At 50.9% G+C, this 19,978-nt stretch overlaps 9 protein-coding genes across 9 annotated transcripts; 3 read left to right on the forward strand and 6 right to left on the reverse strand.

Annotated features, from left to right (window-relative positions):
* Positions 1–602: 602 nt before the first annotated feature.
* Positions 603–1,199, forward strand: HO173_011139 (uncharacterized protein; the record flags this gene model as incomplete). Its single annotated transcript, XM_037313021.1, has 1 exon — positions 603–1,199. One exon carries the CDS (start codon positions 603–605, stop codon positions 1,197–1,199), a length of 597 nt encoding a protein of 198 aa, XP_037160070.1.
* A 226-nt stretch (positions 1,200–1,425) lies between these two features.
* HO173_011140 (uncharacterized protein) lies at positions 1,426–3,059 on the reverse strand (the record flags this gene model as incomplete). The annotated part of the gene is made up of 2 exons (XM_037313022.1): positions 1,426–2,002; positions 2,050–3,059. 2 exons carry the CDS (start codon positions 3,057–3,059, stop codon positions 1,426–1,428), a joined length of 1,587 nt encoding a protein of 528 aa, XP_037160071.1.
* Positions 3,060–3,352: 293 nt separating this feature from the next.
* On the reverse strand, positions 3,353–4,302 carry HO173_011141 (uncharacterized protein; the record flags this gene model as incomplete). Its single annotated transcript, XM_037313023.1, has 4 exons — positions 3,353–3,704; positions 3,766–3,881; positions 3,946–4,202; positions 4,263–4,302. The coding sequence occupies 4 exons, from the start codon at positions 4,300–4,302 to the stop codon at positions 3,353–3,355; spliced, it is 765 nt and encodes a 254-aa protein (XP_037160072.1).
* Positions 4,303–4,871: 569 nt separating this feature from the next.
* On the reverse strand, positions 4,872–6,561 carry HO173_011142 (uncharacterized protein; the record flags this gene model as incomplete). Its single annotated transcript, XM_037313024.1, has 5 exons — positions 4,872–5,027; positions 5,086–5,265; positions 6,036–6,258; positions 6,309–6,429; positions 6,474–6,561. 5 exons carry the CDS (start codon positions 6,559–6,561, stop codon positions 4,872–4,874), a joined length of 768 nt encoding a protein of 255 aa, XP_037160073.1.
* A 1,679-nt stretch (positions 6,562–8,240) lies between these two features.
* On the forward strand, positions 8,241–9,644 carry HO173_011143 (uncharacterized protein; the record flags this gene model as incomplete). Its single annotated transcript, XM_037313025.1, has 3 exons — positions 8,241–8,338; positions 8,401–8,693; positions 8,743–9,644. 3 exons carry the CDS (start codon positions 8,241–8,243, stop codon positions 9,642–9,644), a joined length of 1,293 nt encoding a protein of 430 aa, XP_037160074.1.
* Positions 9,645–10,165: 521 nt separating this feature from the next.
* Positions 10,166–12,088, reverse strand: HO173_011144 (uncharacterized protein; the record flags this gene model as incomplete). Its single annotated transcript, XM_037313026.1, has 2 exons — positions 10,166–11,227; positions 11,279–12,088. The coding sequence occupies 2 exons, from the start codon at positions 12,086–12,088 to the stop codon at positions 10,166–10,168; spliced, it is 1,872 nt and encodes a 623-aa protein (XP_037160075.1).
* A 711-nt stretch (positions 12,089–12,799) lies between these two features.
* Positions 12,800–14,581, reverse strand: HO173_011145 (uncharacterized protein; the record flags this gene model as incomplete). The annotated part of the gene is made up of 5 exons (XM_037313027.1): positions 12,800–12,959; positions 13,024–13,100; positions 13,157–13,490; positions 13,546–14,303; positions 14,360–14,581. The coding sequence occupies 5 exons, from the start codon at positions 14,579–14,581 to the stop codon at positions 12,800–12,802; spliced, it is 1,551 nt and encodes a 516-aa protein (XP_037160076.1).
* A 526-nt stretch (positions 14,582–15,107) lies between these two features.
* On the reverse strand, positions 15,108–16,794 carry HO173_011146 (uncharacterized protein; the record flags this gene model as incomplete). Its single annotated transcript, XM_037313028.1, has 2 exons — positions 15,108–16,622; positions 16,690–16,794. 2 exons carry the CDS (start codon positions 16,792–16,794, stop codon positions 15,108–15,110), a joined length of 1,620 nt encoding a protein of 539 aa, XP_037160077.1.
* Positions 16,795–17,825: 1,031 nt separating this feature from the next.
* Positions 17,826–19,097, forward strand: HO173_011147 (uncharacterized protein; the record flags this gene model as incomplete). The annotated part of the gene is made up of 3 exons (XM_037313029.1): positions 17,826–18,086; positions 18,167–18,342; positions 18,395–19,097. 3 exons carry the CDS (start codon positions 17,826–17,828, stop codon positions 19,095–19,097), a joined length of 1,140 nt encoding a protein of 379 aa, XP_037160078.1.
* Between the last annotated feature and the right edge of the window lie 881 nt (positions 19,098–19,978).

Below are 19,978 nucleotides of genomic sequence, written 5' to 3' on the forward strand. Positions count from 1 at the left end.
ATGAGCACGAGGTGAATATTTATGAGGGTCGTGATTTGCCTGATGCTGATTTCGAATCCGCTGCTCACACCAAAGATGCTGAGGATAGTAATTCTTCTGAGGCAGTGACTAGTCTGAGGAAGATCCTGGGAAAAGGGTAGATTCCTAGGACTCGGATAGTCTGCGGTTCCTTATGGACGACACTCAGCACGCAACGGGACTTGAGTTTGTGGGTAGTCGCTGAGGCACACATACGTTATTACACCGGACGAGGTTGCCTAGCGATGGAATCAATTGCTTTCGTTCCGGTCTCCATCTCTAGAATGAAATGTGCTGTCATGTTTGGAGTGTGGGTTCATCGTTTTCGTTGGATTTAGAGACTGCCCAATTGGCATGAACTATCCGCCCGAAAGATTCGCAGAAGTTCGCCTGATTGCAATCAGCGTTTGGTTGCCTTCTTGACCATACAGACTTCCGCCAGCGTTGCTATATCAGTCCTCGCTCTGCTACCTTCTCATCCCACCGCTGCCATTTACCACTCAGCACTAGGTCTGTACGTATCGCCGCTTGTTGCCCTCCAGTAATTGCCAGCGCTGAAGGATCTGACTACAGACACACCTTGCATGGCCAACGCCCCCGCTCCAGGCTGGCTGCGGCAACAGCCTGCCAAGACAGATCCTGATATTTTCGATGACGAAGACCGAGCTCCTGAAAGTCCTGCAGCTGCTCGTGCTTTGCGTGCCTGTAACTCCAGGCAAAGGTCTGATACAAGAAGAGTCAAAACCAGCGCTCCACCAAATTCTGGGTATGCTGCTGCTATCCCTGTCGCCGATGCTCCTTTCCCCTCTACTCTTGGTGCTTTCATAGGATGCAACCAGCGACAAAACTTGGACGAAACGCCGCTCCAACCCCACGAACACTCATTGAACTGTGCCCTCGCTCAGATGCAACTCCGCATCCGGCAAAACCAGTACACCGGCCCCGGGGGAGCCCAGATGTGGGAGAGCGACGTGGCTCGTTTCAACGAGCTCGTCACGTCTACGTACGGGAAGCGAGCGCTTGGGTGGTGTGAGATTGCGCGGCATACGATTGAGGAGGAACGAGCGAGCCAGGCGCACAATGTTCGGCAGAAGGATGCGGTGATCGGCGAGTTGAGGCAGAATGTCGACCGATTGAGGAGAGAGGTTGCGGAATTGAAGGATATGGTGCCGTGGATGTGATGGATCTGCACGAACTGAACCGGGCGGCGAAGACTTCCGATGTTGAGTAAAGCAAACCGTCGTATAGCATTCCAAGTCAAGATGCATATTTGATGTACATGTAAATTCGCATTCTGCTGGTGTAGGCCCAAAGTTTTGTTCACACTGTGGGAAGACGTAGCCTCAAACATGGGACAGCTGAATAGCAATGAAAAGCAATCCATAGCTAGTTTCTCTCGGCAAACCTCTAATCGACATCAGCTATTGGCACCTCATCCGCACTTCCCCTCTCCCCCACCTCCGACTTCTTCAAGCCAGCGCCAGCCTCAGCCTCCTCCTCTACACCCCCAGGCTCCCCAATTTCCTTCCCCTCCCTCGCCTCCCTCTCTAGCTCCTTCAACCTATCCCTCCCCTCCTCCGTTGTCGAATCGATAACACCCCCCTCCAAACTTAGCATACCTCCCTCACCCAGTTGCTCCACTACTTCCTCGGCCTCGCTCACACTCATCTTCCCCAGCACCTCATTCACCCGATCCAGACTGCCACTCTCCAACGCCCTCTGCAGGCCTGGCGGGAAGCGTTCAAAGATGATACGAGCCTGTTGCTCTACGTCTTCTGTGCTGTTGGGCTTGGGGACGTTGATGTGGATTTCGGTTCCAGGCTCTACGGCGTGCAGTTGGATTTGCTCGACTTCGGTCTCGGTGCCTTTGGGGTTGGCGGCGCGTTCTTTAGCCAATTCCGCAGTACGGGTACGGATACGAGCGTAGGTATTGTTGACGTCGTCGAGGAAGACTTTTTGGGCGTTGTGGCCAGGTGTCGTGATCCTACAAGCTATTAGTGAAGGCATGAATGAGAATACAAAGGCGCTCACCGTTTGAAGAAGAGTCCCACTCCGTCTTTACCTAGTGATCTGCAGTATTGCAGCAACAGTGCTTGGTGAACACACTGTTTAGAGTAGGCCGCCTTGCCATCCATTTGGGCATTGAAGGCCTCCATGAGTAGCCCATCTGTCTCCCGTTCCGCAACCACTTCATGGTGCTCGGATATGAACTTTAGACATTCCCTGTAGCCGCCTATCTTGATTTTGGCGAACTCCTTCCCAAGCTTCGTAGGCTCGATGTCCTGGTCATCATCTTTCGTTTCGTCTATAGATCCAGGCTCGTCCACATCTGCATCGGCACCTGAGGTTTGGCCTTCACTGTCCAGCCGCCGTAACGGATTCTTCTTGAGTGATCCTGGATTAAGCACCTCCACAGCCTCTGCCTTGGGTTTTGGCTTCGGTTTTTCTTGCTCTTTCGATACAGAAGATGTGTTGAAACCCTCGTGTATACTGTCACTCGTAATCTTGCTCGCCTCCTCCTTCTCCAGCTGCGCCAGCCGATCAAACAGATCTTTCTGTAGATTCTGCACTTTCAGCTTATGTCCCTCCACGCCCTTCACATAGCTCTTATACCAGTCTTCTGGCTCTGGTCCGACCTCTTTCTTCACCTGATCCACCAAGCCAGCAATCATCTGCGAGTACAGAGGTTGCTCCTCCTTATAGTGCACACCCTCCGGTGGATCTGGCGGCTTGTCATTCCCAGGGTCCCTGGCACACTCCATCAACGCTTGCATCATGAACTCATCCGGGTTCTCTCCCTGCGCTTGGGCAGCATGGTTGCGGAGAGATGCCAGTAGAGTGTCAATGCGTTCGAGCATGCCATCATTGACTAATCGCTCGTATTTGAGGGTACTGATCTCGTGCCGTCGTTGGTAGCGTGCCTGATGTATTTGGTTTTGCTTTGCCCGGATAAAGGATCGTTTGTCGACGTTGGGGTGGACTTCGATGTCTGAGTCGTCGGAGAGCTCGAGGGCATCCCATTTACTATAGTTGACTACCATTATGGGCGTACTGGATTTATGTCTCGAGGCGTGGGAAATCCAGGAGAGTACTTTACTTGTATTTATGGGGGATGGGCTCGGCTCGAGTTCGTCAGAATATGCGAGAACTTGAACGGCAGAGCATTGGGCCAACACCTAATGAATTGACACAAATGATTGATTCTATTCACACGTGTTGTCATAGCTTGATCTCCTATCGCTGCGACCCAGAAATGCACAGGTATCATACAGGCCTCGAACGCCATAGCTAGTCTAGAACGCATATGATCAATGCCTCCCTGAAGTAGTCACACTCAGTAGCCCGTGGCTCCAGGAGCCTTCTCATCTTTCTTCAAGTCAATCAACATCTCCCTGAACTTTTCTTTGCCTGTTCCGCTCGCTCCACCCTTTGTGCCCTTTCCACTCAAGTCCACCAACTTAGCAATTCTCTCCCAGCTCGTGCCCCCCGCAGAAGTATCCTCTCGATTTGCCAGAAACTCTTCGGCATCTTTGCGTGTCTTTGCGACGGTCTTCTCGGTCTTTTGGGAGTAGTTTTCGTAGAAGTCATCAATCGCTTGTCGAGCTGCTTTGACGGTATCCTCTTTCTTAGACGCCGAAATCTTTTCTCGCTCGGCAAGTGCAAGGTCGCGACGTTCTCGCCATTGGCTATGCTGGAGTTAGTGACACTATCCATGTTGGGCTACAAACCGGTAAAAAGGTAGCTCACCGTATGGGCTCCGTCTCTTCTTCTGCTGGCGCCCCGTACCCTCCGTAAGATGGCTGAGGTTGGGCTGGTTGGAAAGGAAGGCTTGAGCCGGTGATTGTGCCCCCAGGTCCAACATTCTGAATGGATTAATCAGCTGCTAAGTTCAATGTCTATTGAAAGACGCCCAACAACCAAGCTTACCTCATTCCGAGTATCCATTGCCGGGAAGGAGCTCTCGAACGCCGTGATCTCCTCGCTCCCGGCCTGGGCCCCTCCATAGCTTCCTCCACCTCCTAGCAAATCGTCGTCCCCATCTTCAACAGTGGCAGCGTTATCACCGGCAGACGTAAATTGGGCGGCATCATCTCCCAACGCTGCTCGCTCGCGTGTTAAAAAGTCATCCCCTGCTGTAGCTCCATCGTGACCTGATGCTCCGTTGCTTGTTGGGCCAGTATCACCTAGGCAGCAATATCAGCACAGAGTCAACGAGCAATCACAGATGAGAGGTGCGATCTTACCAGCCGAGAAGTCTTCCAGCGAAGGGAACCTGTCCGCCATGATGCCTATCAATCTCAGATACAAATGATCATTGGTAGAGAAGAGAGTAACGATCGAATGGCTGGAAGTGATGTTGATCGGGGTGTGGAGAAAGTGAAGCAAAGGAAGCTTTGGAAAATCCGCTGTGATACACGTATCAAAAGCGGGTCCTGGATTTAAGATGGTCTACGACAAAATAACCAGGCGCCACAACGGCGAGTGTAAGATGAAAACATTCAGGTACCAGCAGCTTGAGATGGGCGCGGCATTAAGTATATTTATTGGCTCTTAATGTTGTACCTATGTTACTAGGTAAGAACCCGAAGCATCGCGGCCTATCCTACATATAGCCTGGATAAACCTATCCTTTTTTTTCGCAATTCGGCAGCTGAAATGATCTCTCCTTCTTCCTCAAAACCTTCCTGTTGTCCTGACTGTTCGCACGCCGACGCTTATTTACTCTTGTGGAGACAAAAGCTACTGCAAGTACGAGAGCCGAGAAGGGAATGACTGCGACAAAGTACCACCGTATGGAAGGCGGCTTGTTGATGAGCATCCACATTCATCCCGAAGATCCCCTAATCTCATCATTAGGAGATAAGATGGATTTGTCGGTAAGGACAGAGCCATACCGACACAGCTATCAATGGCCCTGAGATGAAGGCGATCCAACTAATTCGGCCTAGATCTCGACTTTCTTGTTGAGCGGCGTAGGCACCTCGTTGAGCGGCCTGGGCGTTGTAGACCTTGTCAGGCCATCAATCAAAGGTTCTTTACAGTGATTCGCCGAACTTGCCAACGTACCAAGTCAGTGATGCTCTGTCCTCGCGATGTAAAGTCCTTCGCTACGGCTCTTTCGAGAGATGCTAAGGCTTCGAGAATCCGGAGCAACGGATCCTCACTCCTTGCGTTGGTCAGTGCGAGCTTCAGGATCAAGGCTCTCACATGGTCTCTTGTCTCTGAGACAGATTTGCGCTGGGCAACCTATGAATATGGCGTATAAGCCTCCCTTGTTAGAGTGCAAAGCCATCGTCTAGATTCTAAGCCGAAGGGCTAAGACCGGTCATATAACAGGGTCATTACGAGTGACCGCATAGTGGCACTTGCTATGAGCTTTTCGAGGACGTGCCATGTCACCATGTCTCGCCAGGTGTTGTGTGCTACACTTTCGAGAGCGTTGACGTCAAGATCGAGAGGGATAGACCGAATAGATGATATGTTTTGAACATTCATCAATGACCTTTTCGAGATTTGAGAACACACCTTGCCAAATTCGAGCCACAAATCTTTGTATGAAAAGAATAGCCATAGCCTCATCATCCATAGGGCAATTGTGATCGGCAGGTAGGTCCCAAAGATCGGATCCCGGCGCGTCAGGAGAAATCCATGCCGTGAATGGTAAGCCATCATCCTGAGAGTGTAGCTCATTAAACAGTATGACTGTTCGTCGATGGTTGACTTTGTTATGAGAAGTCCAAGGTCTATGGCACAGTGTGGAGGTGGCCAGACAATCCGTATTTTTTACTTTTACAATGATAGCGACGGCTGTTGTTCGACGAACGATGGAAAACCCGCCCTAGCCTTTTCAACGGGTGATGGAATGTTTGAGCTACAGACCCAACCCTTGCTATATTTCAAGTCCATGAGAGATGAATTGGCCGACGGTGTATTCCGCAGTACACCCAGCCAATCAAATCCGAAAGTGTACAAAAGACGATCTAGAGCCCAAAATCAGCAGTGAACTACAATCGGACATCAGGTAAAGCAACACCTTTGGAAGCCAAAATTTCCCAATCCCAAGTGGATAAGCCCATCGAGATGAAGCTCAGGTCATTCCTCTCGGCGGCTGCATTGAGGAATAACTCGAATTTCATGAGATCTGGATCCTCGTAACAAATACCGCTGGCCTCAGGCGGGACATCCTTGACGTATTTACGGCAGAGCAGACTTCGCGTGAAGGTCCAATTGTTTTCGTAGCTGTCAATGTTAGATTTGTCCGCGGCTGGCTCGCCGGATATCTTGCTTACTAGATCCTATCCAAGGGCGTGACACCTGGTATGGCAGGCTGTTCGTTGTCAGCCAATATCCTGGAGGTCGGCGGATTCTCAACATATACCGTGGAGTCCAGCAAAGGTTTGTTGATGTTATCTGCCAATTTAGGAGCTGTCGCGAGCTTTCCGCTCTCGCTATACGATATTCGAGCTGGCGCTGGTGGATTTCGGGTGAGGAATATGACGATAGCCCTACTTCTACCGGATGTTTGTCACGTTTCCGGAGCATTTCGAGGCTGGGGTGGTTCTGAGTAGAAGACACTTTCTACCCAAGTCTCCGTTTTGAGCTGCTAATCTCATCGGCGCATTGCAGTTGCGCTCCGGCTCGTTTTAAACAACCGTGATCATGAGGCTCAATGATGTTCGTTGTCAGTGCGGAAAGGAGTTCTACACCACAGCAAGGCTAAGCCATGCGCCAAGGTGATGCAGAGATAGCGAATCACATCATGACAATAACGCCAGGAAAATGAACGAGTGTGGGGCACTTCCAGACTTTCAGTGAAGTCGAGGCGGTCTAGCAACATATCATGATCCTCGACTTGGTAGATCTTCGTACTTTGTCTCGTGTATTCGTCGTTGTAGAAAGAGTTTGCGATCGAAATGTCCTCCAGCGGTCATCGCAACGGCTCCTACACTTATGTATCCTAGCGGATGTAATTGACCTGAAGCAGCAATATACAGCCTTATCTTACAGCACCCCTCAGCAGCAGTCTTACTCCAATTCCCAACGGCCATCGCCTGGATACTTTGCTTCTCAATCAAGCCACCCGCAGTATTTCGATTCGCAAGCGCTGCGACAGACTGCACGAAACGATGGAGCTAAAGACCGTAAGTATTGACGTTATCTTAGAAGCATATATTGCGCGCCTCTGATTAGCAGATAGCCAATTGCGTTCTTCGGAAGATCCAATTCAGACATCGTGAATGCTACGCGCAACCTGCGCACATAACGGCAACTTACAAAGTACTTGGGAAGCGGTGTCATCGACACGCAGGGACTCAACCGCCGAGAGCGTGCCATGAAGAGGCACAAAACGGACGCACTTACACGGAGGGCTCGGCAAATGAAGACCCATGCCCTAAGTGCGAGGCAATATCACCTGGACCACGAGGACAACCCGCGAGATCGGACCATCGTGAGATTTACGAGAGTCATGCGCCATCCGCAAGTAAAGAGAGACGAAGAAGCCCTGAACCCCACAAAGAGAGGGACCATGGAATTTCCGCACGGCCTAACCTGAAAAGGGGACAGAGATACCCAAATTAGTGATACTGCATATGTGAAAAAGATCTTCGAACAACTTTGAGCCGAGGAATAGTTCGAGGATGATGGGAACGAGAGGAGACGCGGAATCATGTCTATGGACTGAGACCGGATGGAAAGGTCCCAGCTTTGTGTCTTTTGAAGTGACATGGAAAGTTATTCCATCTGCAGCGGCATACTCTACCCTTGAAAGTTTGTGCCGACGAGCCGAAAGGAGTCCCGCAAAGGGAATTCTGCGATACTCCAGAGAAATGAAATGAAGCAGATGCACGGAGCCTTTTGTGTAATGTTGAGAGCTTGGTCTCCGTTTGATCGAAAATCTTTTCGCTCGTATAAGTGGCTGGCGCTATCCGTGGTGGTGGCTCGCTCTTCAGGATACAAGACACCGTTTTAGTTTCCAAGACACCATCTACTTCGTTGGCTATTCAGATAGATAGCTTTCGCATCAATAGAGAAAGCTGCTGTGCTGAGCAGTGGCGATGCAGGAAGGCACGTCTGGCAGCAGCGTTATACCCGTACCTGTACGTCCTTCGGATAAGATTGGCTCCGGCTCCTATGCCGCAAGCATGTTTTCAACACCATCTTTCGACACAACAACACAACCAATCAGTGACTAGGCGCAGGACAATTGTAGAGCAGTAGAGATGGCGTATACAGACGACGCCGTCAAGGCGAAGCTGTCAGCCTTGAATGAGACCCAAGAGAGCATAGTCACTGTAGCTCAATGGGTCATGTTCCATAGGTACGGCAGTTTTCCCGTAGCAAACCTTTCACTCACCCTCCCGGCTGACTTCGTTATGGCAGGAGACACGCAGATCGCACCGGTACTCTATGGCTTCAGCGGCTAAAGGACTCCGGCTCCAACAAACGACTCAACTTGGTCTACCTTGCGAATGAGGTCGCGCAGCAATCCAAGGCTAGGAGGAAGGATGATTTCCTCATCGCATTCTCTCCAATCATCGCCGAAGCTACAGCCATTGCGTACAAAGGAGCTACAAATGAAGTTCAACAGAAACTACGACGAGTGGTTGAGGTGTGGAGGCAGCGACAGATATTCGAACCCACCATACAAGAAGCTATCGAAGCTCGCATAGACGGTACGCTGCAGGCTTCCTCTAAACCTGGACACTGCTAATACCTCCGCAGAACTCGACAAAACACGCTCCTCAAGCAAGAAGCCTCTGCTCGGTGGATCTCTCTTCTCTGGCTCATCTGGCCCCTCAGCGCCCTCAGAGATCGAACCTCTCGTCCCCTTACAAATCGCCGTCTCCAAAGCAGCAGCCACAACCCTTAGCGCTGTGCCCACAGCCGATTCTGAATACGACAAGCTCACTGACCAAAGCAAGCCCACACCCACCCCCCCAGTCCATGCAGCTCGGCTCAGCGCTCTACTGAAGAACCTCGCCAACGCTGAGGGAGCTGTCTCTGAGAGCATCAAGGCTCGTCGCCGCCTCATAGCTGGACTGGAGAGCATCATTGAGACCAACCACGCCGCTTTAGTCAGCGAGGAAGCTCAGAAAGAGACGCTGATGACTCGCAAGTATGTTATTGAGGCCAAGAAGCGGGATGTTGAAGATGGCATTATGCGCGGTCTTTCTGCGCCGTCGACGCCCGTAGTAGCGCATGGCAGTCCGATCTCCGATCCAAGAACGAACGGCAGAGTCATGTCGCCCAACGACAACGCGTCCGTCGAACCAGAGCGTCCAGATGTCGAGGAGCTCACCCCTCCGCCGCCGGAATCACGCACGCCAGCCGGTTCTCCTGTCACTGCTACTCCAGCAGCTCTGCTCACTCACGTCCAGCCAACTCCATCCCCCCACCATGCACCAATTGCACCCCCAACAGCAGGAGCGGATCTGCTGTCCAGTCTTTCCATGCCGCCAGTCCGTCACTACCCGGGCACACCAGGCAGTGCTGGCGGCGGTATGGCGAAGAAGCGGAAAGTGGATGATGATTACCCGGATTTTGGAAGCGGGGAGGATGCCATGGCTGACTTGGATGACGACGTTGCGGAGTTGTTGAGGGCTGAGAGCGGTAGGGCGCGCTGACGTATTTTGGATCCTACTAGAATTCCAGTATCGGTTGTTTGAGGACCTGAGGTTTGCTTTGTGTAAGATACCGAAAGGCCTGGTCTACGTGGGAGAGATTCCGCAAGGAGATCCGTTGGAGAGTTCGTTTACCAGCTGAGCAGTGAAGGCGGCCGCAATTTATAGACATACACACTTTCGGAAAAAGGAACTGATTCTGTAAGCACTGTTAACCACTAGGCCATAGGCCCATAAAAATGCGTGGTTATCGCGCTTCATGCAGCCCTATAAGTTTAGGTGATGTCAGGGCCAGGCCTGACTGATTCCATCCAAACTGTCCAACTCAATTCATTTACTGTGTCCACGAACATATATACATTGAAATCAAGAAGTCATCACGCATAAATACACGATTGCCTCTCATACAGAATTCATGAACAAGGTAGTATCCAACTCCTCAACCGCAACCTCCACGTCCCCCCCCCCCTCCATCCCTCTCCGTCAAAAGAACGACTCCCCCTCTCTCCGTCACAACCTCCGAACTAACCCTGCACAGCGTTCGAAATAGGCCCAACCGGCGTATCATCATGGATTTCCGGCAGCGGACTCTCGGGACTGGGTCTGAACACTCTCCCCCACCTGCCATGGGCCAAATCCGACAAGTTCTCCGCCACGCCCTTCAGGTTCTGCTTGACGAGCTGGCTCGTCGGCTGCGAGAATAGGATGTCGATTTCCTCCAACGTCTTGTTCTTCGTCTCGGGCATGAAAGCCAATTGGTAGAACCATCCCAGGACTGCTATACCGCCGTAAAAGCCGAGGGTGAGACCGATGCGCGACATGGCGGCTTCCATGTCGGAGAAGAAGTAGGTCACGAGCCAGGAACAGAAGAAGAGGGTGACGTCGGAAGACTCCATGCCGTAAGAGCGGAGGTAGGTGGGGTAGACTTCTGCTGGTAGAACCCATGTCAAGCAGGCGTAGGAGCCGAAGAAGCCTTCGTAGAGGATAAGGCCGGTGATATAGCAGCCCTCGGCTCCACCGACGTTGGTTTTGGAGTCGATGAGGTAGGAACATCCGATGATGAGCAGACCGAGGAAAAAGCCGGGCAGCATGGCACAAGCCCAGAAACGACGGCCGAAGCGCTCCATGTAGAAGATGGCGGGGATGGTGCCAAGAAGCAACGAGCCACCGCCGACGAGCGACATGAAGACGGATTGCTTGCTGTCGAAGCCGACTTGGCTCATTAAAGTCGCCATATAATACATAATTGCATTGATACCGGTAAATTGACCAAGGAAGATCATTATATTGGCGTAGACGATGGAGCGGCGAGCACGGGGCACGGTGATAAAGTCGAGCCAAGCGAAGCCGCCGGAGCGGGTCTCCTTAGATTCGAGCTCGTTGATCACCGAGTGCTTCATGACGAAGAATTCTTCGCGGTTTTCCTGGAGCTCTGTGCCGCGAATACGCTTCCAAACGTTGAAGGCTTCGAGGGTGCGGCCTTTGTGCATGAGGAAGCGGGGGGACTCGGGCATGAAGAACATGCCTGCCAACATGATGGTGGAGAAGATGAGGGAGGAGCCGAGCATATAACGCCAGCTGCCGCTCTAGTATGATCGTTAGCGAGTGTAGCGTTCGGAGGAGGGAGAACGGCCTACCTTGACGTTGACAAAGATGGCAGCCACGACGTAGCCGAAAACTTCACCGAGAGCGATGTTGAATTGGTAGAGGGAGACCAAGTTTCCTCGGTACTTCCTGGCCACGGATTCTGCAACGTAGACAGGGACCGTTCCGCCTTCCAGACCAACACCAAGACCTAGAATGACACGACCAGCGACGATCATACCGAAGCTGATGGCACCTGCTTCCAAAGCCGCACCAACGGTGTAGAGGATGAGGGAGATGATGATAGCCATTCTGCGGCCTACTGCCTCGTTCAACGGCCCAAGAAGAAGGGCACCGCCAATTGCACCAAGCGGTACGCCAGAAGCCACAAGCGAGACCTGCGAGGTGTCGAGGTGCAAACTCGCAGGCATGTAGAGATTGGCACCAGAGATGAGGGATTGATCGATACCCGATAGCAAGCCTCCCATAGAAGCAAAGCCAACAAGCAGCCAGGTGAAGTGGGCAGGATTCTTGAAGTTGATGACAGGGGCGAAGAAGCTATGCGGGACAGGGTTGTTCCGCAGCTCTTCCTCGAGCAGCTCGATCTCTTCGTCGATTTCGACACCGCCCTCTTTGGCTATTTTCATGGCATCCCATTGGCTCTGTCGTCTGGGTCCACCGGTGGAATATTGTCGACCATTGTCTGTTGCTACGGACAAGTTGCGGGGGACTATGGAGTTGCCGCGTCTGGAGTCGGGCTCGACATGCTCGACTTCGAGTTTGCCGTTGACATATCGTTCCATGGTGTCATTGGGCGAGTATTCCTTCTCGTTAGAACCGTTGGGGGGGCTGTTGTCCGACATTGTGAAGCAGTCCAAGGGATGTCAGTTGAATTTTATAACGAAAAGAACAAAGCAAAGGGAATTGAGGAATCCGCGACCTCTTCGAATGGTATGTGTAAAGGGACGGGGATTCGATGGAAGGGCAGCCTGGGGCGGGTCTGGACTTTTATTGTATGCATGGCCATGACGGGAGGTGCAATGCATGACGTCCATGGTCCCACGTACCGAGGCTTATGGTGATGTGCAGAGAGATGTAGAGTGAAGGGTTTCACTGAATGCAATTCGGTCATTTGTTCGGCGATTCTGCATAATCTGGCTCATCATGGTCAAACAATAAAATAGAAAATTGCGGGGTAAAATGGCGAATAATCGTTGACGAGCGGGGCCCCAGGAAGCGCTAGTCGGCCAAATTGTAGGATCTCATCCGATGGTAATCAATCATATTGCGTCTGTGAACACCAAAAATGATCAAAAGTGCATATAGTCGATAGGCTAAGCGTTGTAAATGCCTGTTAGTGGCGTCGATGTTGTCTCTTACTCGTCGGAAGGCCTTCCCTTCCCCAGATACTTCATGGCGTAATGACACTCTAGTGATCGAGCTTCAAATAAGCTTGAGCGTGACCACTGCAGATCGCACACGCCACTACCTAAATGTACCTTAGGTTCTCTATACAGCAGTAATAGGCTGGACAGGAAGACGCACGGTGACGACCTCGCTTGCTAATCTAATCTTTATAGCACGTATCGAAAGTATGGGTTCTCCTTGTCAGTCAGATCCATGAACGCCAGTCGATCTCGCTCTTCCTCATCCACTCGGAGACTCTCTCGGCGCTTGTTCTCCACATCAAGGACAAAGTATAATGCGATGGCCAGAATGATGACAACGCAGTAGCTAAGCCAAAAGACTCATTAGCAGGCCTCAACTATTTCCGAAAGGAGAGATGTGATGCACTAACCAAATAATGAGGCCGAGCCACAACTCGGGGTAATGTCGTTTAATCGTCGGCGTTTTGATGAGTTGCGGTCCTATTATCTGCGATACTATATTAGACCAGGGTTATGAAGATACAGGGTGTGACCGCTGCTTACATTTCCCACGCAGTACGCAACAAAGATGGCGGCTGCTGTGCAGCTCTTCTTGGTGGCGCCTGCAACGTTGGCCATGCCGATACTAATGATTAGACTGACCACCGGCCCAAAGAATCCAATGATAGTGTAGCCAGCTACAGGTGTGGCAGCTCGATGGGTCCAGCTGCTTCGCCAGATCATTGCACACCCAGCGATTACAGGCAAGCAGCAGAGGATCAGGAGAACGAGGCGAATGTTAGGTATCTTGCTGGAAAGGTAACCGGTGAGGAGAATGAAGATGAAGCAGACCCCACCTAGCGGAAATTGGAGAAGAATTGAGTCAAGGGTCGACCAGCTGTCGTAACCTTGGTTAGTAGAGAATTAAGCCCGTCAAGGTCTTTAAGACGTACCCAAATGTGGACACAATAAGAGGTCCAAAGCCACTGACAGCACCATTAACAGTATACGCAGCCGCCATCATGAGCGCAACGAGCCATATCTTAACATCCAATGCTGCCTCTCGAATCTGCGAACCCTTCAATTTCTGACAACGTACGCCCGTCTGGCCTTTCCGCAGCCTCTCCACAGCAACTATGCGCTCTGCCGGCGTAAGGAACCAAGCCGACACCTCGGAATTAGGAACTGCAAAACACACACATCCAAAGAGCACGGTCAGCGAGCCAGCCAACAGATAAATATACTGCCATCTCGCCAACGATCCACCCGTGATCTGAGCAAAGCCGTAGTTCAAAGCACCTCCGATAATCGTCCAACCACCGGTTGAAGAAAACCACCAACTTTGGCGAAGAGCTTGTTCTTGTTGCGTATAGTATCCGCTGACAATGCACATGAAAGCAGTCGGTATCACGCTCTCGACAAACCCAAGGAAGAAGCGCTGAGCAAAAAGCCCCCGCCAAGACGTGACAGTGGCTGTAAGCATAGCGATCATTCCCCAGAGGATGACTAGAACGCCCAGTACCCTACCTATCTGGAAGCGCTGGAGCATGAAAGTCATAGGGTAGAGACCGGCGAGCATGCCGAAGTAGAAGATTGATGTTGCCCAACTCAGGCGTGTTGTGACGGTTGTTGCGGGGTTGGTGCGTGTATCGACAACGCTGAGGGAGAGGTCTTTGGTCATGCCGAAGAGGACAGCGCTGCCTAGGATGGCCTTTTGATGCATCAGATCACGTCTTTTCTTTCCCCCTTCACTTCTTCTTCTCTTACCTTGTCATAGTAGACGAATCCATAGCCAAGCCACATCCATGGGATCAGATACAAATCGATCTTTCGCAAGACTCGGTGTCCTGTAGCGCGATCATACTCCTGGGCATGATCGGAGGCAATAGCTGCAGCAAGGTCCTTTTCCAAGGACTCGACGCTCGAATCATCATGATTGGGCCAGAGCCGCGGCTTGGTAGATCCACCTTTCTCTTCCTGTAAATCCATGGGCGCAGATGTCGAACGGCAGCTCAGATAGAGCCGGTGGCTGGCAAGGGAATGAAGTCTTCGCCCCCGAATATTCTTCAAAAGTCAATTAAATTCTTCGGAAGCCTTGGCAGATTTGTCAGGCTATTCCAATGTAACTCCTGTACGCACTGTCAAACTAAAGGTCCTTCAGCAGATTTGTATATAAAGTAAGTATACTTTGTGGGCTCCACTTTTCGCTGTCGGAATGACGTCAAGCGGCATTTCACTGTGGGCATTGTTTTTGGAGCAGTCCTGGACCTGTTGATAAATCTGCTGTTGGAAGATAGTGTACATGGAGTGCGAGACAATTGCGGGCGAGATGCTTGTGCACTTGAGTAGATGTCGGACCATATGTTCTTCCTATGAAGAATTCAAGGACATACAAATCGGGAACTGGCCGTCTCGGGTTTGACGATGAAAGATCGTTAAATCGTTTATACTTATATTCAATACTCACAGATCAATAATGTATCCAATCCGCCGAAGCCACCTCCAGCGTCAGCCGTCATCCGCCTTTATTCTTCGCGGGAAAGATGAGCCCTTCATATGCCAAGCACACCTCATCCCATGGGACCCATTTCCCCTTGTCACTCCAGGCACCGCCTTTCTGGCCTTGTGTCGACTTCAGGACCTGTTCAGAATCCGCCAAGTGAGACGCTTCTGCATTCCACCACATTTGTCCTTGAACAGGCTTGTCGATAGTTGGAGCTTTGTGCTGTCTCGTAGCGGCCAAGAGCAATTCTTTGCCTTGCTGATAGTACCACATTTTCCGCCACCATTCATCCCGCAATTCTTTCACAAAGGTAAAATGTAAAACCGTGAAAATCTGCTTCGTGACGACATTGGTAGCAAGTGGCAGATCTTTCCACTTACGATCGAGAGGTAATCTGGTTGCGGCTTCCCTGATTTCTTCATCGCCCACATTCGTAGTCTCCCAGTGAGACTTGCTTTCCACGGAGAAAGGTGGTGGCGATGCAAGAATGTCTTCCGGGAGCTCGAATCCGTGCGAGTTGGTGAAGGACTGGCTGAGCTGCTGCCCTTTGCCTTTGGCAGCATCAAACCACAGCCAAGAGATGAATTTTTGGTAGTAGCCAACAGTTTGGAAGAGCTCAGATTCATAGTCAAGTCCGATGTGATATTCGGTCTTCTGGCCCTTTTCAATGACGGGGATCTCGGGCTTTGCAGGCGCGTTGAAAGATGGCTTTTGTTGCAGTAATGTGCGCGAGTACTCTTGTTCGGCAAAGAGGTTGGCGAGGTACCACTGGTCGGAGTCCGAGGTGTGATTCTTTTGGACAAAATCCAAAGTGGCCTCGAATACAGCTCGCACGTCTTCCAAAGTACCCATGACGGTTCCAGAATTCAGCCAGCGTGGTCGAGAGTGGACTGGGTCAGAAATCGCGGTAACAATGTCCGTATCATTAATGGGGCCAAATGCATCTTTAGGTAGGGTGGATTGAGGCAATGCCCAACAAGCAGCACGGCCTCCATCGTTCCCAGAGGGCCAGCATAGCTTGTCCGGGCCAAATATCACAGTCTGTCTGATGTCCTGTTTTGCGGCCACATTCCCAAGGGTTTTCGATATCCTCTTGTTGGCTGCGGTATTGATGGCAAAGTATCTCTTTATCAGCACGTCTGAACGCAGCTGGAACCAAACATCGTATCCATCGACAATGAGGACCAAGTCCTTCTCTTTCCCTTGGGGAAAGCTCTCCAAGTATTGAAGAATCTTGCTGACCTTTGCAATGTGCTGGACATATGCGTTGTTGTCTTCCTTGGTGGCCCAATTGATGAGAGTTGGTGTGGGATAGTTCAGGATAGCTGCTGAGAGAAGGAGCTGGCAGAGGTATTGGTTGCTGCTAGTTGCAGGTATGAGGAGGTGTAGATGGGCATCTGAAGACTTGACGTCATTTGTTGGAGCCTGCACATCTGTCGCGGACGCCTGCGCATTTTGTGAAGCAGCTTCACCCGGGTTCGATGATTGCTGAGGCCGTCCAACTGTATTATTTATCGAGGTAGAAAGCTATTTTGGATCAAGGTTTAGTTGCAAATTGGAGAGACACTGTGCCACACGGCATAGAAGAACTTACTTTCTCGCGGTTCGCTAACAAAGAAGCTATACATATGAATGCTAAGATGATGATTAAAGATTTCTGTACAAAAGTGCCACGGGCGCCGGTCCGGAGGAACACCATTATGAAGGTAGAATGCTATGATGAGTCTCTAGTTGTTGCTTGAAGCAATGTACCTCGAGCGACGGTGGTAACAAGGCATCGACCCGGGACTTCGCTCCTGCCAAGTTTCTCAATCCTCCGCGAAGATTCCGGTCGAGGGATCGATATCAGACATACAGTATATTGCAGAGCAAAGCAGAGTAAAAGACCGGTACCGAATGCCGAAATGCTCCTGGACGCACATTATAATGATGTTCTGCGCCAGCAGAGAAGTTGTACCGGGGGGTCTTCAAGGTGGAGCTGGTTCCCGACTTATCGCCAAAGACTTGCAAGTATTTTGCGCGCACGCTAAAGGAAAGGGGTTGTTCGGATTTCAAGGGCCTGAGCACGCTAGCCACGCAGCACTTCCGCGTTAGAATTTCGAACCGATGAAATAATGCCAAGTCTCTTGTTCGGAATCTCGGGCAAACGATACTTAACTAAGGTATACATGAGGTACTTTAATCTGGTTGATTACATGTAAAGTAATTAACGCTCGGCTCTGCTCTTTGCTCTCAAAACTCATATCAACTCAAAATTCTCCCTTCTGTGCATGAACAATCTGAGGGCATCCTCATCCTTATCGTACAGCGAATAGCGGAGTGGCTTGCAGACAGAGTCTGTTAGTGTTAACTCTGCAGCACTCGTACCTTTTTTGGCAGCTGGCTCTGCCGCTTTACCCGCCAGCCTTCCACAAGATTACCTCGCAGCTTCGGCCCAACCGGCAAAAGGTTAGGCCTTGCATCCAGAATTACGGAGAGTACGTACAGAGGTACAGGTTTGGCATTCCATCCAGAAGAGAGGACTCTCCTGCTCCGTCGCAGCACGCTACCTAGATTCCGAAAGGAATAGCCATCAGGCTCCGTTTGCGAGAATTTGGGAGACTTGCCTTGGCGCCTCCCACGCATTCAAACCCTTGGCACAGTATCCCAGTATAATCATGACCAGCAGCGATTCCATCCATCTTACAGTCACCCAACCATCTTAGTCGTGCATCATATCCAGCGGCAACCATGGCAGAAAAGAGTCCTTATCACGACTCCTCATATGGTAGTGAAGATGAGAGAACCAACAGTCAAGACTCAAGAATGGAAAAGGAGACTCTGATTATCAAGAGCGACGTCGAAGCTCAAAGCCGGCATACTCGAGCACAGAGTACAGCGACAATCGCACCGGAATATCAAATACCTACAAGCACCAAGTATCTCTATTTGGCTTTATATTTCGGGTTGAACCTCACCCTCACTCTCTATAACAAGGCAGTACTCGGAAAGGTGCGTTCGCTATGCCTTTTAAGGCTGTTCCTAGAGCTCCGACAACGTTTCGGACTTGTACTGACGTGCGACTTTCGCAGTTCGCTTTCCCTTGGCTGCTCACTACCTTGCACACGACCTCAGCGTCATTGGGCTGCTACATACTCATGTTACGCGGCCACTTCAAGTTGTCAAAGCTCACGACCCGAGAGCACTTGGTCTTGATCAGCTTCTCATTTCTGTTCACCGTTAATATAGCAATTTCGAATGTATCACTGTCAGTGCCGTCCGCCGTACAGTCCCCAAACAGCACTGACTCATGGAAATAGGGCGATGGTCTCCGTGCCATTCCACCAAATCATGCGATCTACCTGCCCCATCTTCACCATTCTCATCTATCGCTTCTTCTACGGACGGACATACTCCCAAGCGACCTACATATCTCTCATACCAGTCATACTCGGCGTCGGCTTGGCCACGTACGGTGACTACTACTTTACTGGAATTGGTTTCACCCTTACACTCTTTGGCGTTGTCCTCTCCGCGCTGAAGACGGTCATGTCGAATCGAATCATGACCGGGAGTCTCGCGCTCCCTGCGCTCGAGATTCTTCTACGGATGTCACCTCTAGCGGCACTGCAATCTCTTCTCTACGCTGTTGCTACCGGTGAAGCAAGCGCATTCCTGGCCTGGGTCGCAGAAGGCAACCTCACACCTTCTTACAGTTCTGCACTCCTTGGCAATGGTCTTCTAGCCTTTCTTCTAAACGTTTCCTCCTTTCAGACCAACAAACTCGCGGGCGCCTTGACTATGACAGTGTGCGCCAATTTGAAGCAGTGTCTCACTGTGTTACTCGGAATCCTACTTTTTGATGTCACGGTGGGCGTGTGGAATGGAGCCGGTATGCTGGTAACTCTAGTGGGTGCAGGAATATACAGTAAAGTGGAGTTGGACTCCAAGGGCAAAAAGGTGGAAGCTACAATGGCGAAGGATCTGCGCGGCGATGCTGATGCAGCCCCGAGGGTGTCTTAACTGATAAGCTGGGAAGAAAGAGAAGAGCGATGATAGGCAGCCACCGGCTTCAGCCGAGCTTCAGCGAAAGCAATTGTCAGATCTTGGTTACTACGTATTATGGGACAGCTCGTGCCGAATTTATTCGTTAAGATACCAATCTTATGCAGGCGTCTCGAGCTCCCAGAAGATCAGGCCAAAAAGCATTGGGCTGGTAGCGAGTGTCACGGAAGAAAGGCTATCGGCACTTTCAACGTTGTCTCCAAACTCTCACGAGGTTGAGAGAATTATGCGAGTTGTTCGTACTTGCATGCATGCATGCACTTAAGTGTTCGCACTTGTTCGGCTTGACTCTTATCTCCGATGGCGTGCTCATGTTATTATTGTTGGAGCAATGTTTGTAGTGTAGGGTAAGGGAATTTTGTAGGTGCGCGTGTTGGTCCGTTAAAAATGGGCACACGACTATTGTCGCAAGAAGTTACTTTAGTACTGTAAGAGATGTAACGGCTCCTAACTTGTTACGTGGATTCCAGGCTTTCAGGGCAAAGGCCATGTAAGGCACTGCGGCACTTTTTACCTTAAGCACTTTATAAGCTTAGACGTCCCAGGTCAGTAGAGTATATTGAAGAGAAGCTAGAACTGCAGCCACGGAACGATCAGTTGCTTCTAAGAGCTAGCACAGGAACCCGCATCCAGGCTTCTGCAGAATATCTTCCGCAATCTGCATCTTTGTTGCATCTTCTACAATCTCAATTGTGCTCGCCGAACCATCCCCGGTCTCCAAAAGTGGAGAAGGATTAGGAGAAGAAATTCAGGAAATCTGTCAAGATCCCAAGACCATGTGAAGGTGGTGTGTACATCCAAGCCATTCATTGGGTCATGGGAGCTTTTTTCCTTCTCAA

The sequence above is a fragment of the Letharia columbiana genome (assembly GCF_014066305.1).
Source record: "Letharia columbiana isolate WasteWater2 chromosome Unknown Sc0000057_s0, whole genome shotgun sequence".
In the NCBI taxonomy this organism is placed as follows: Eukaryota; Fungi; Ascomycota; class Lecanoromycetes; order Lecanorales; family Parmeliaceae; genus Letharia; species Letharia columbiana.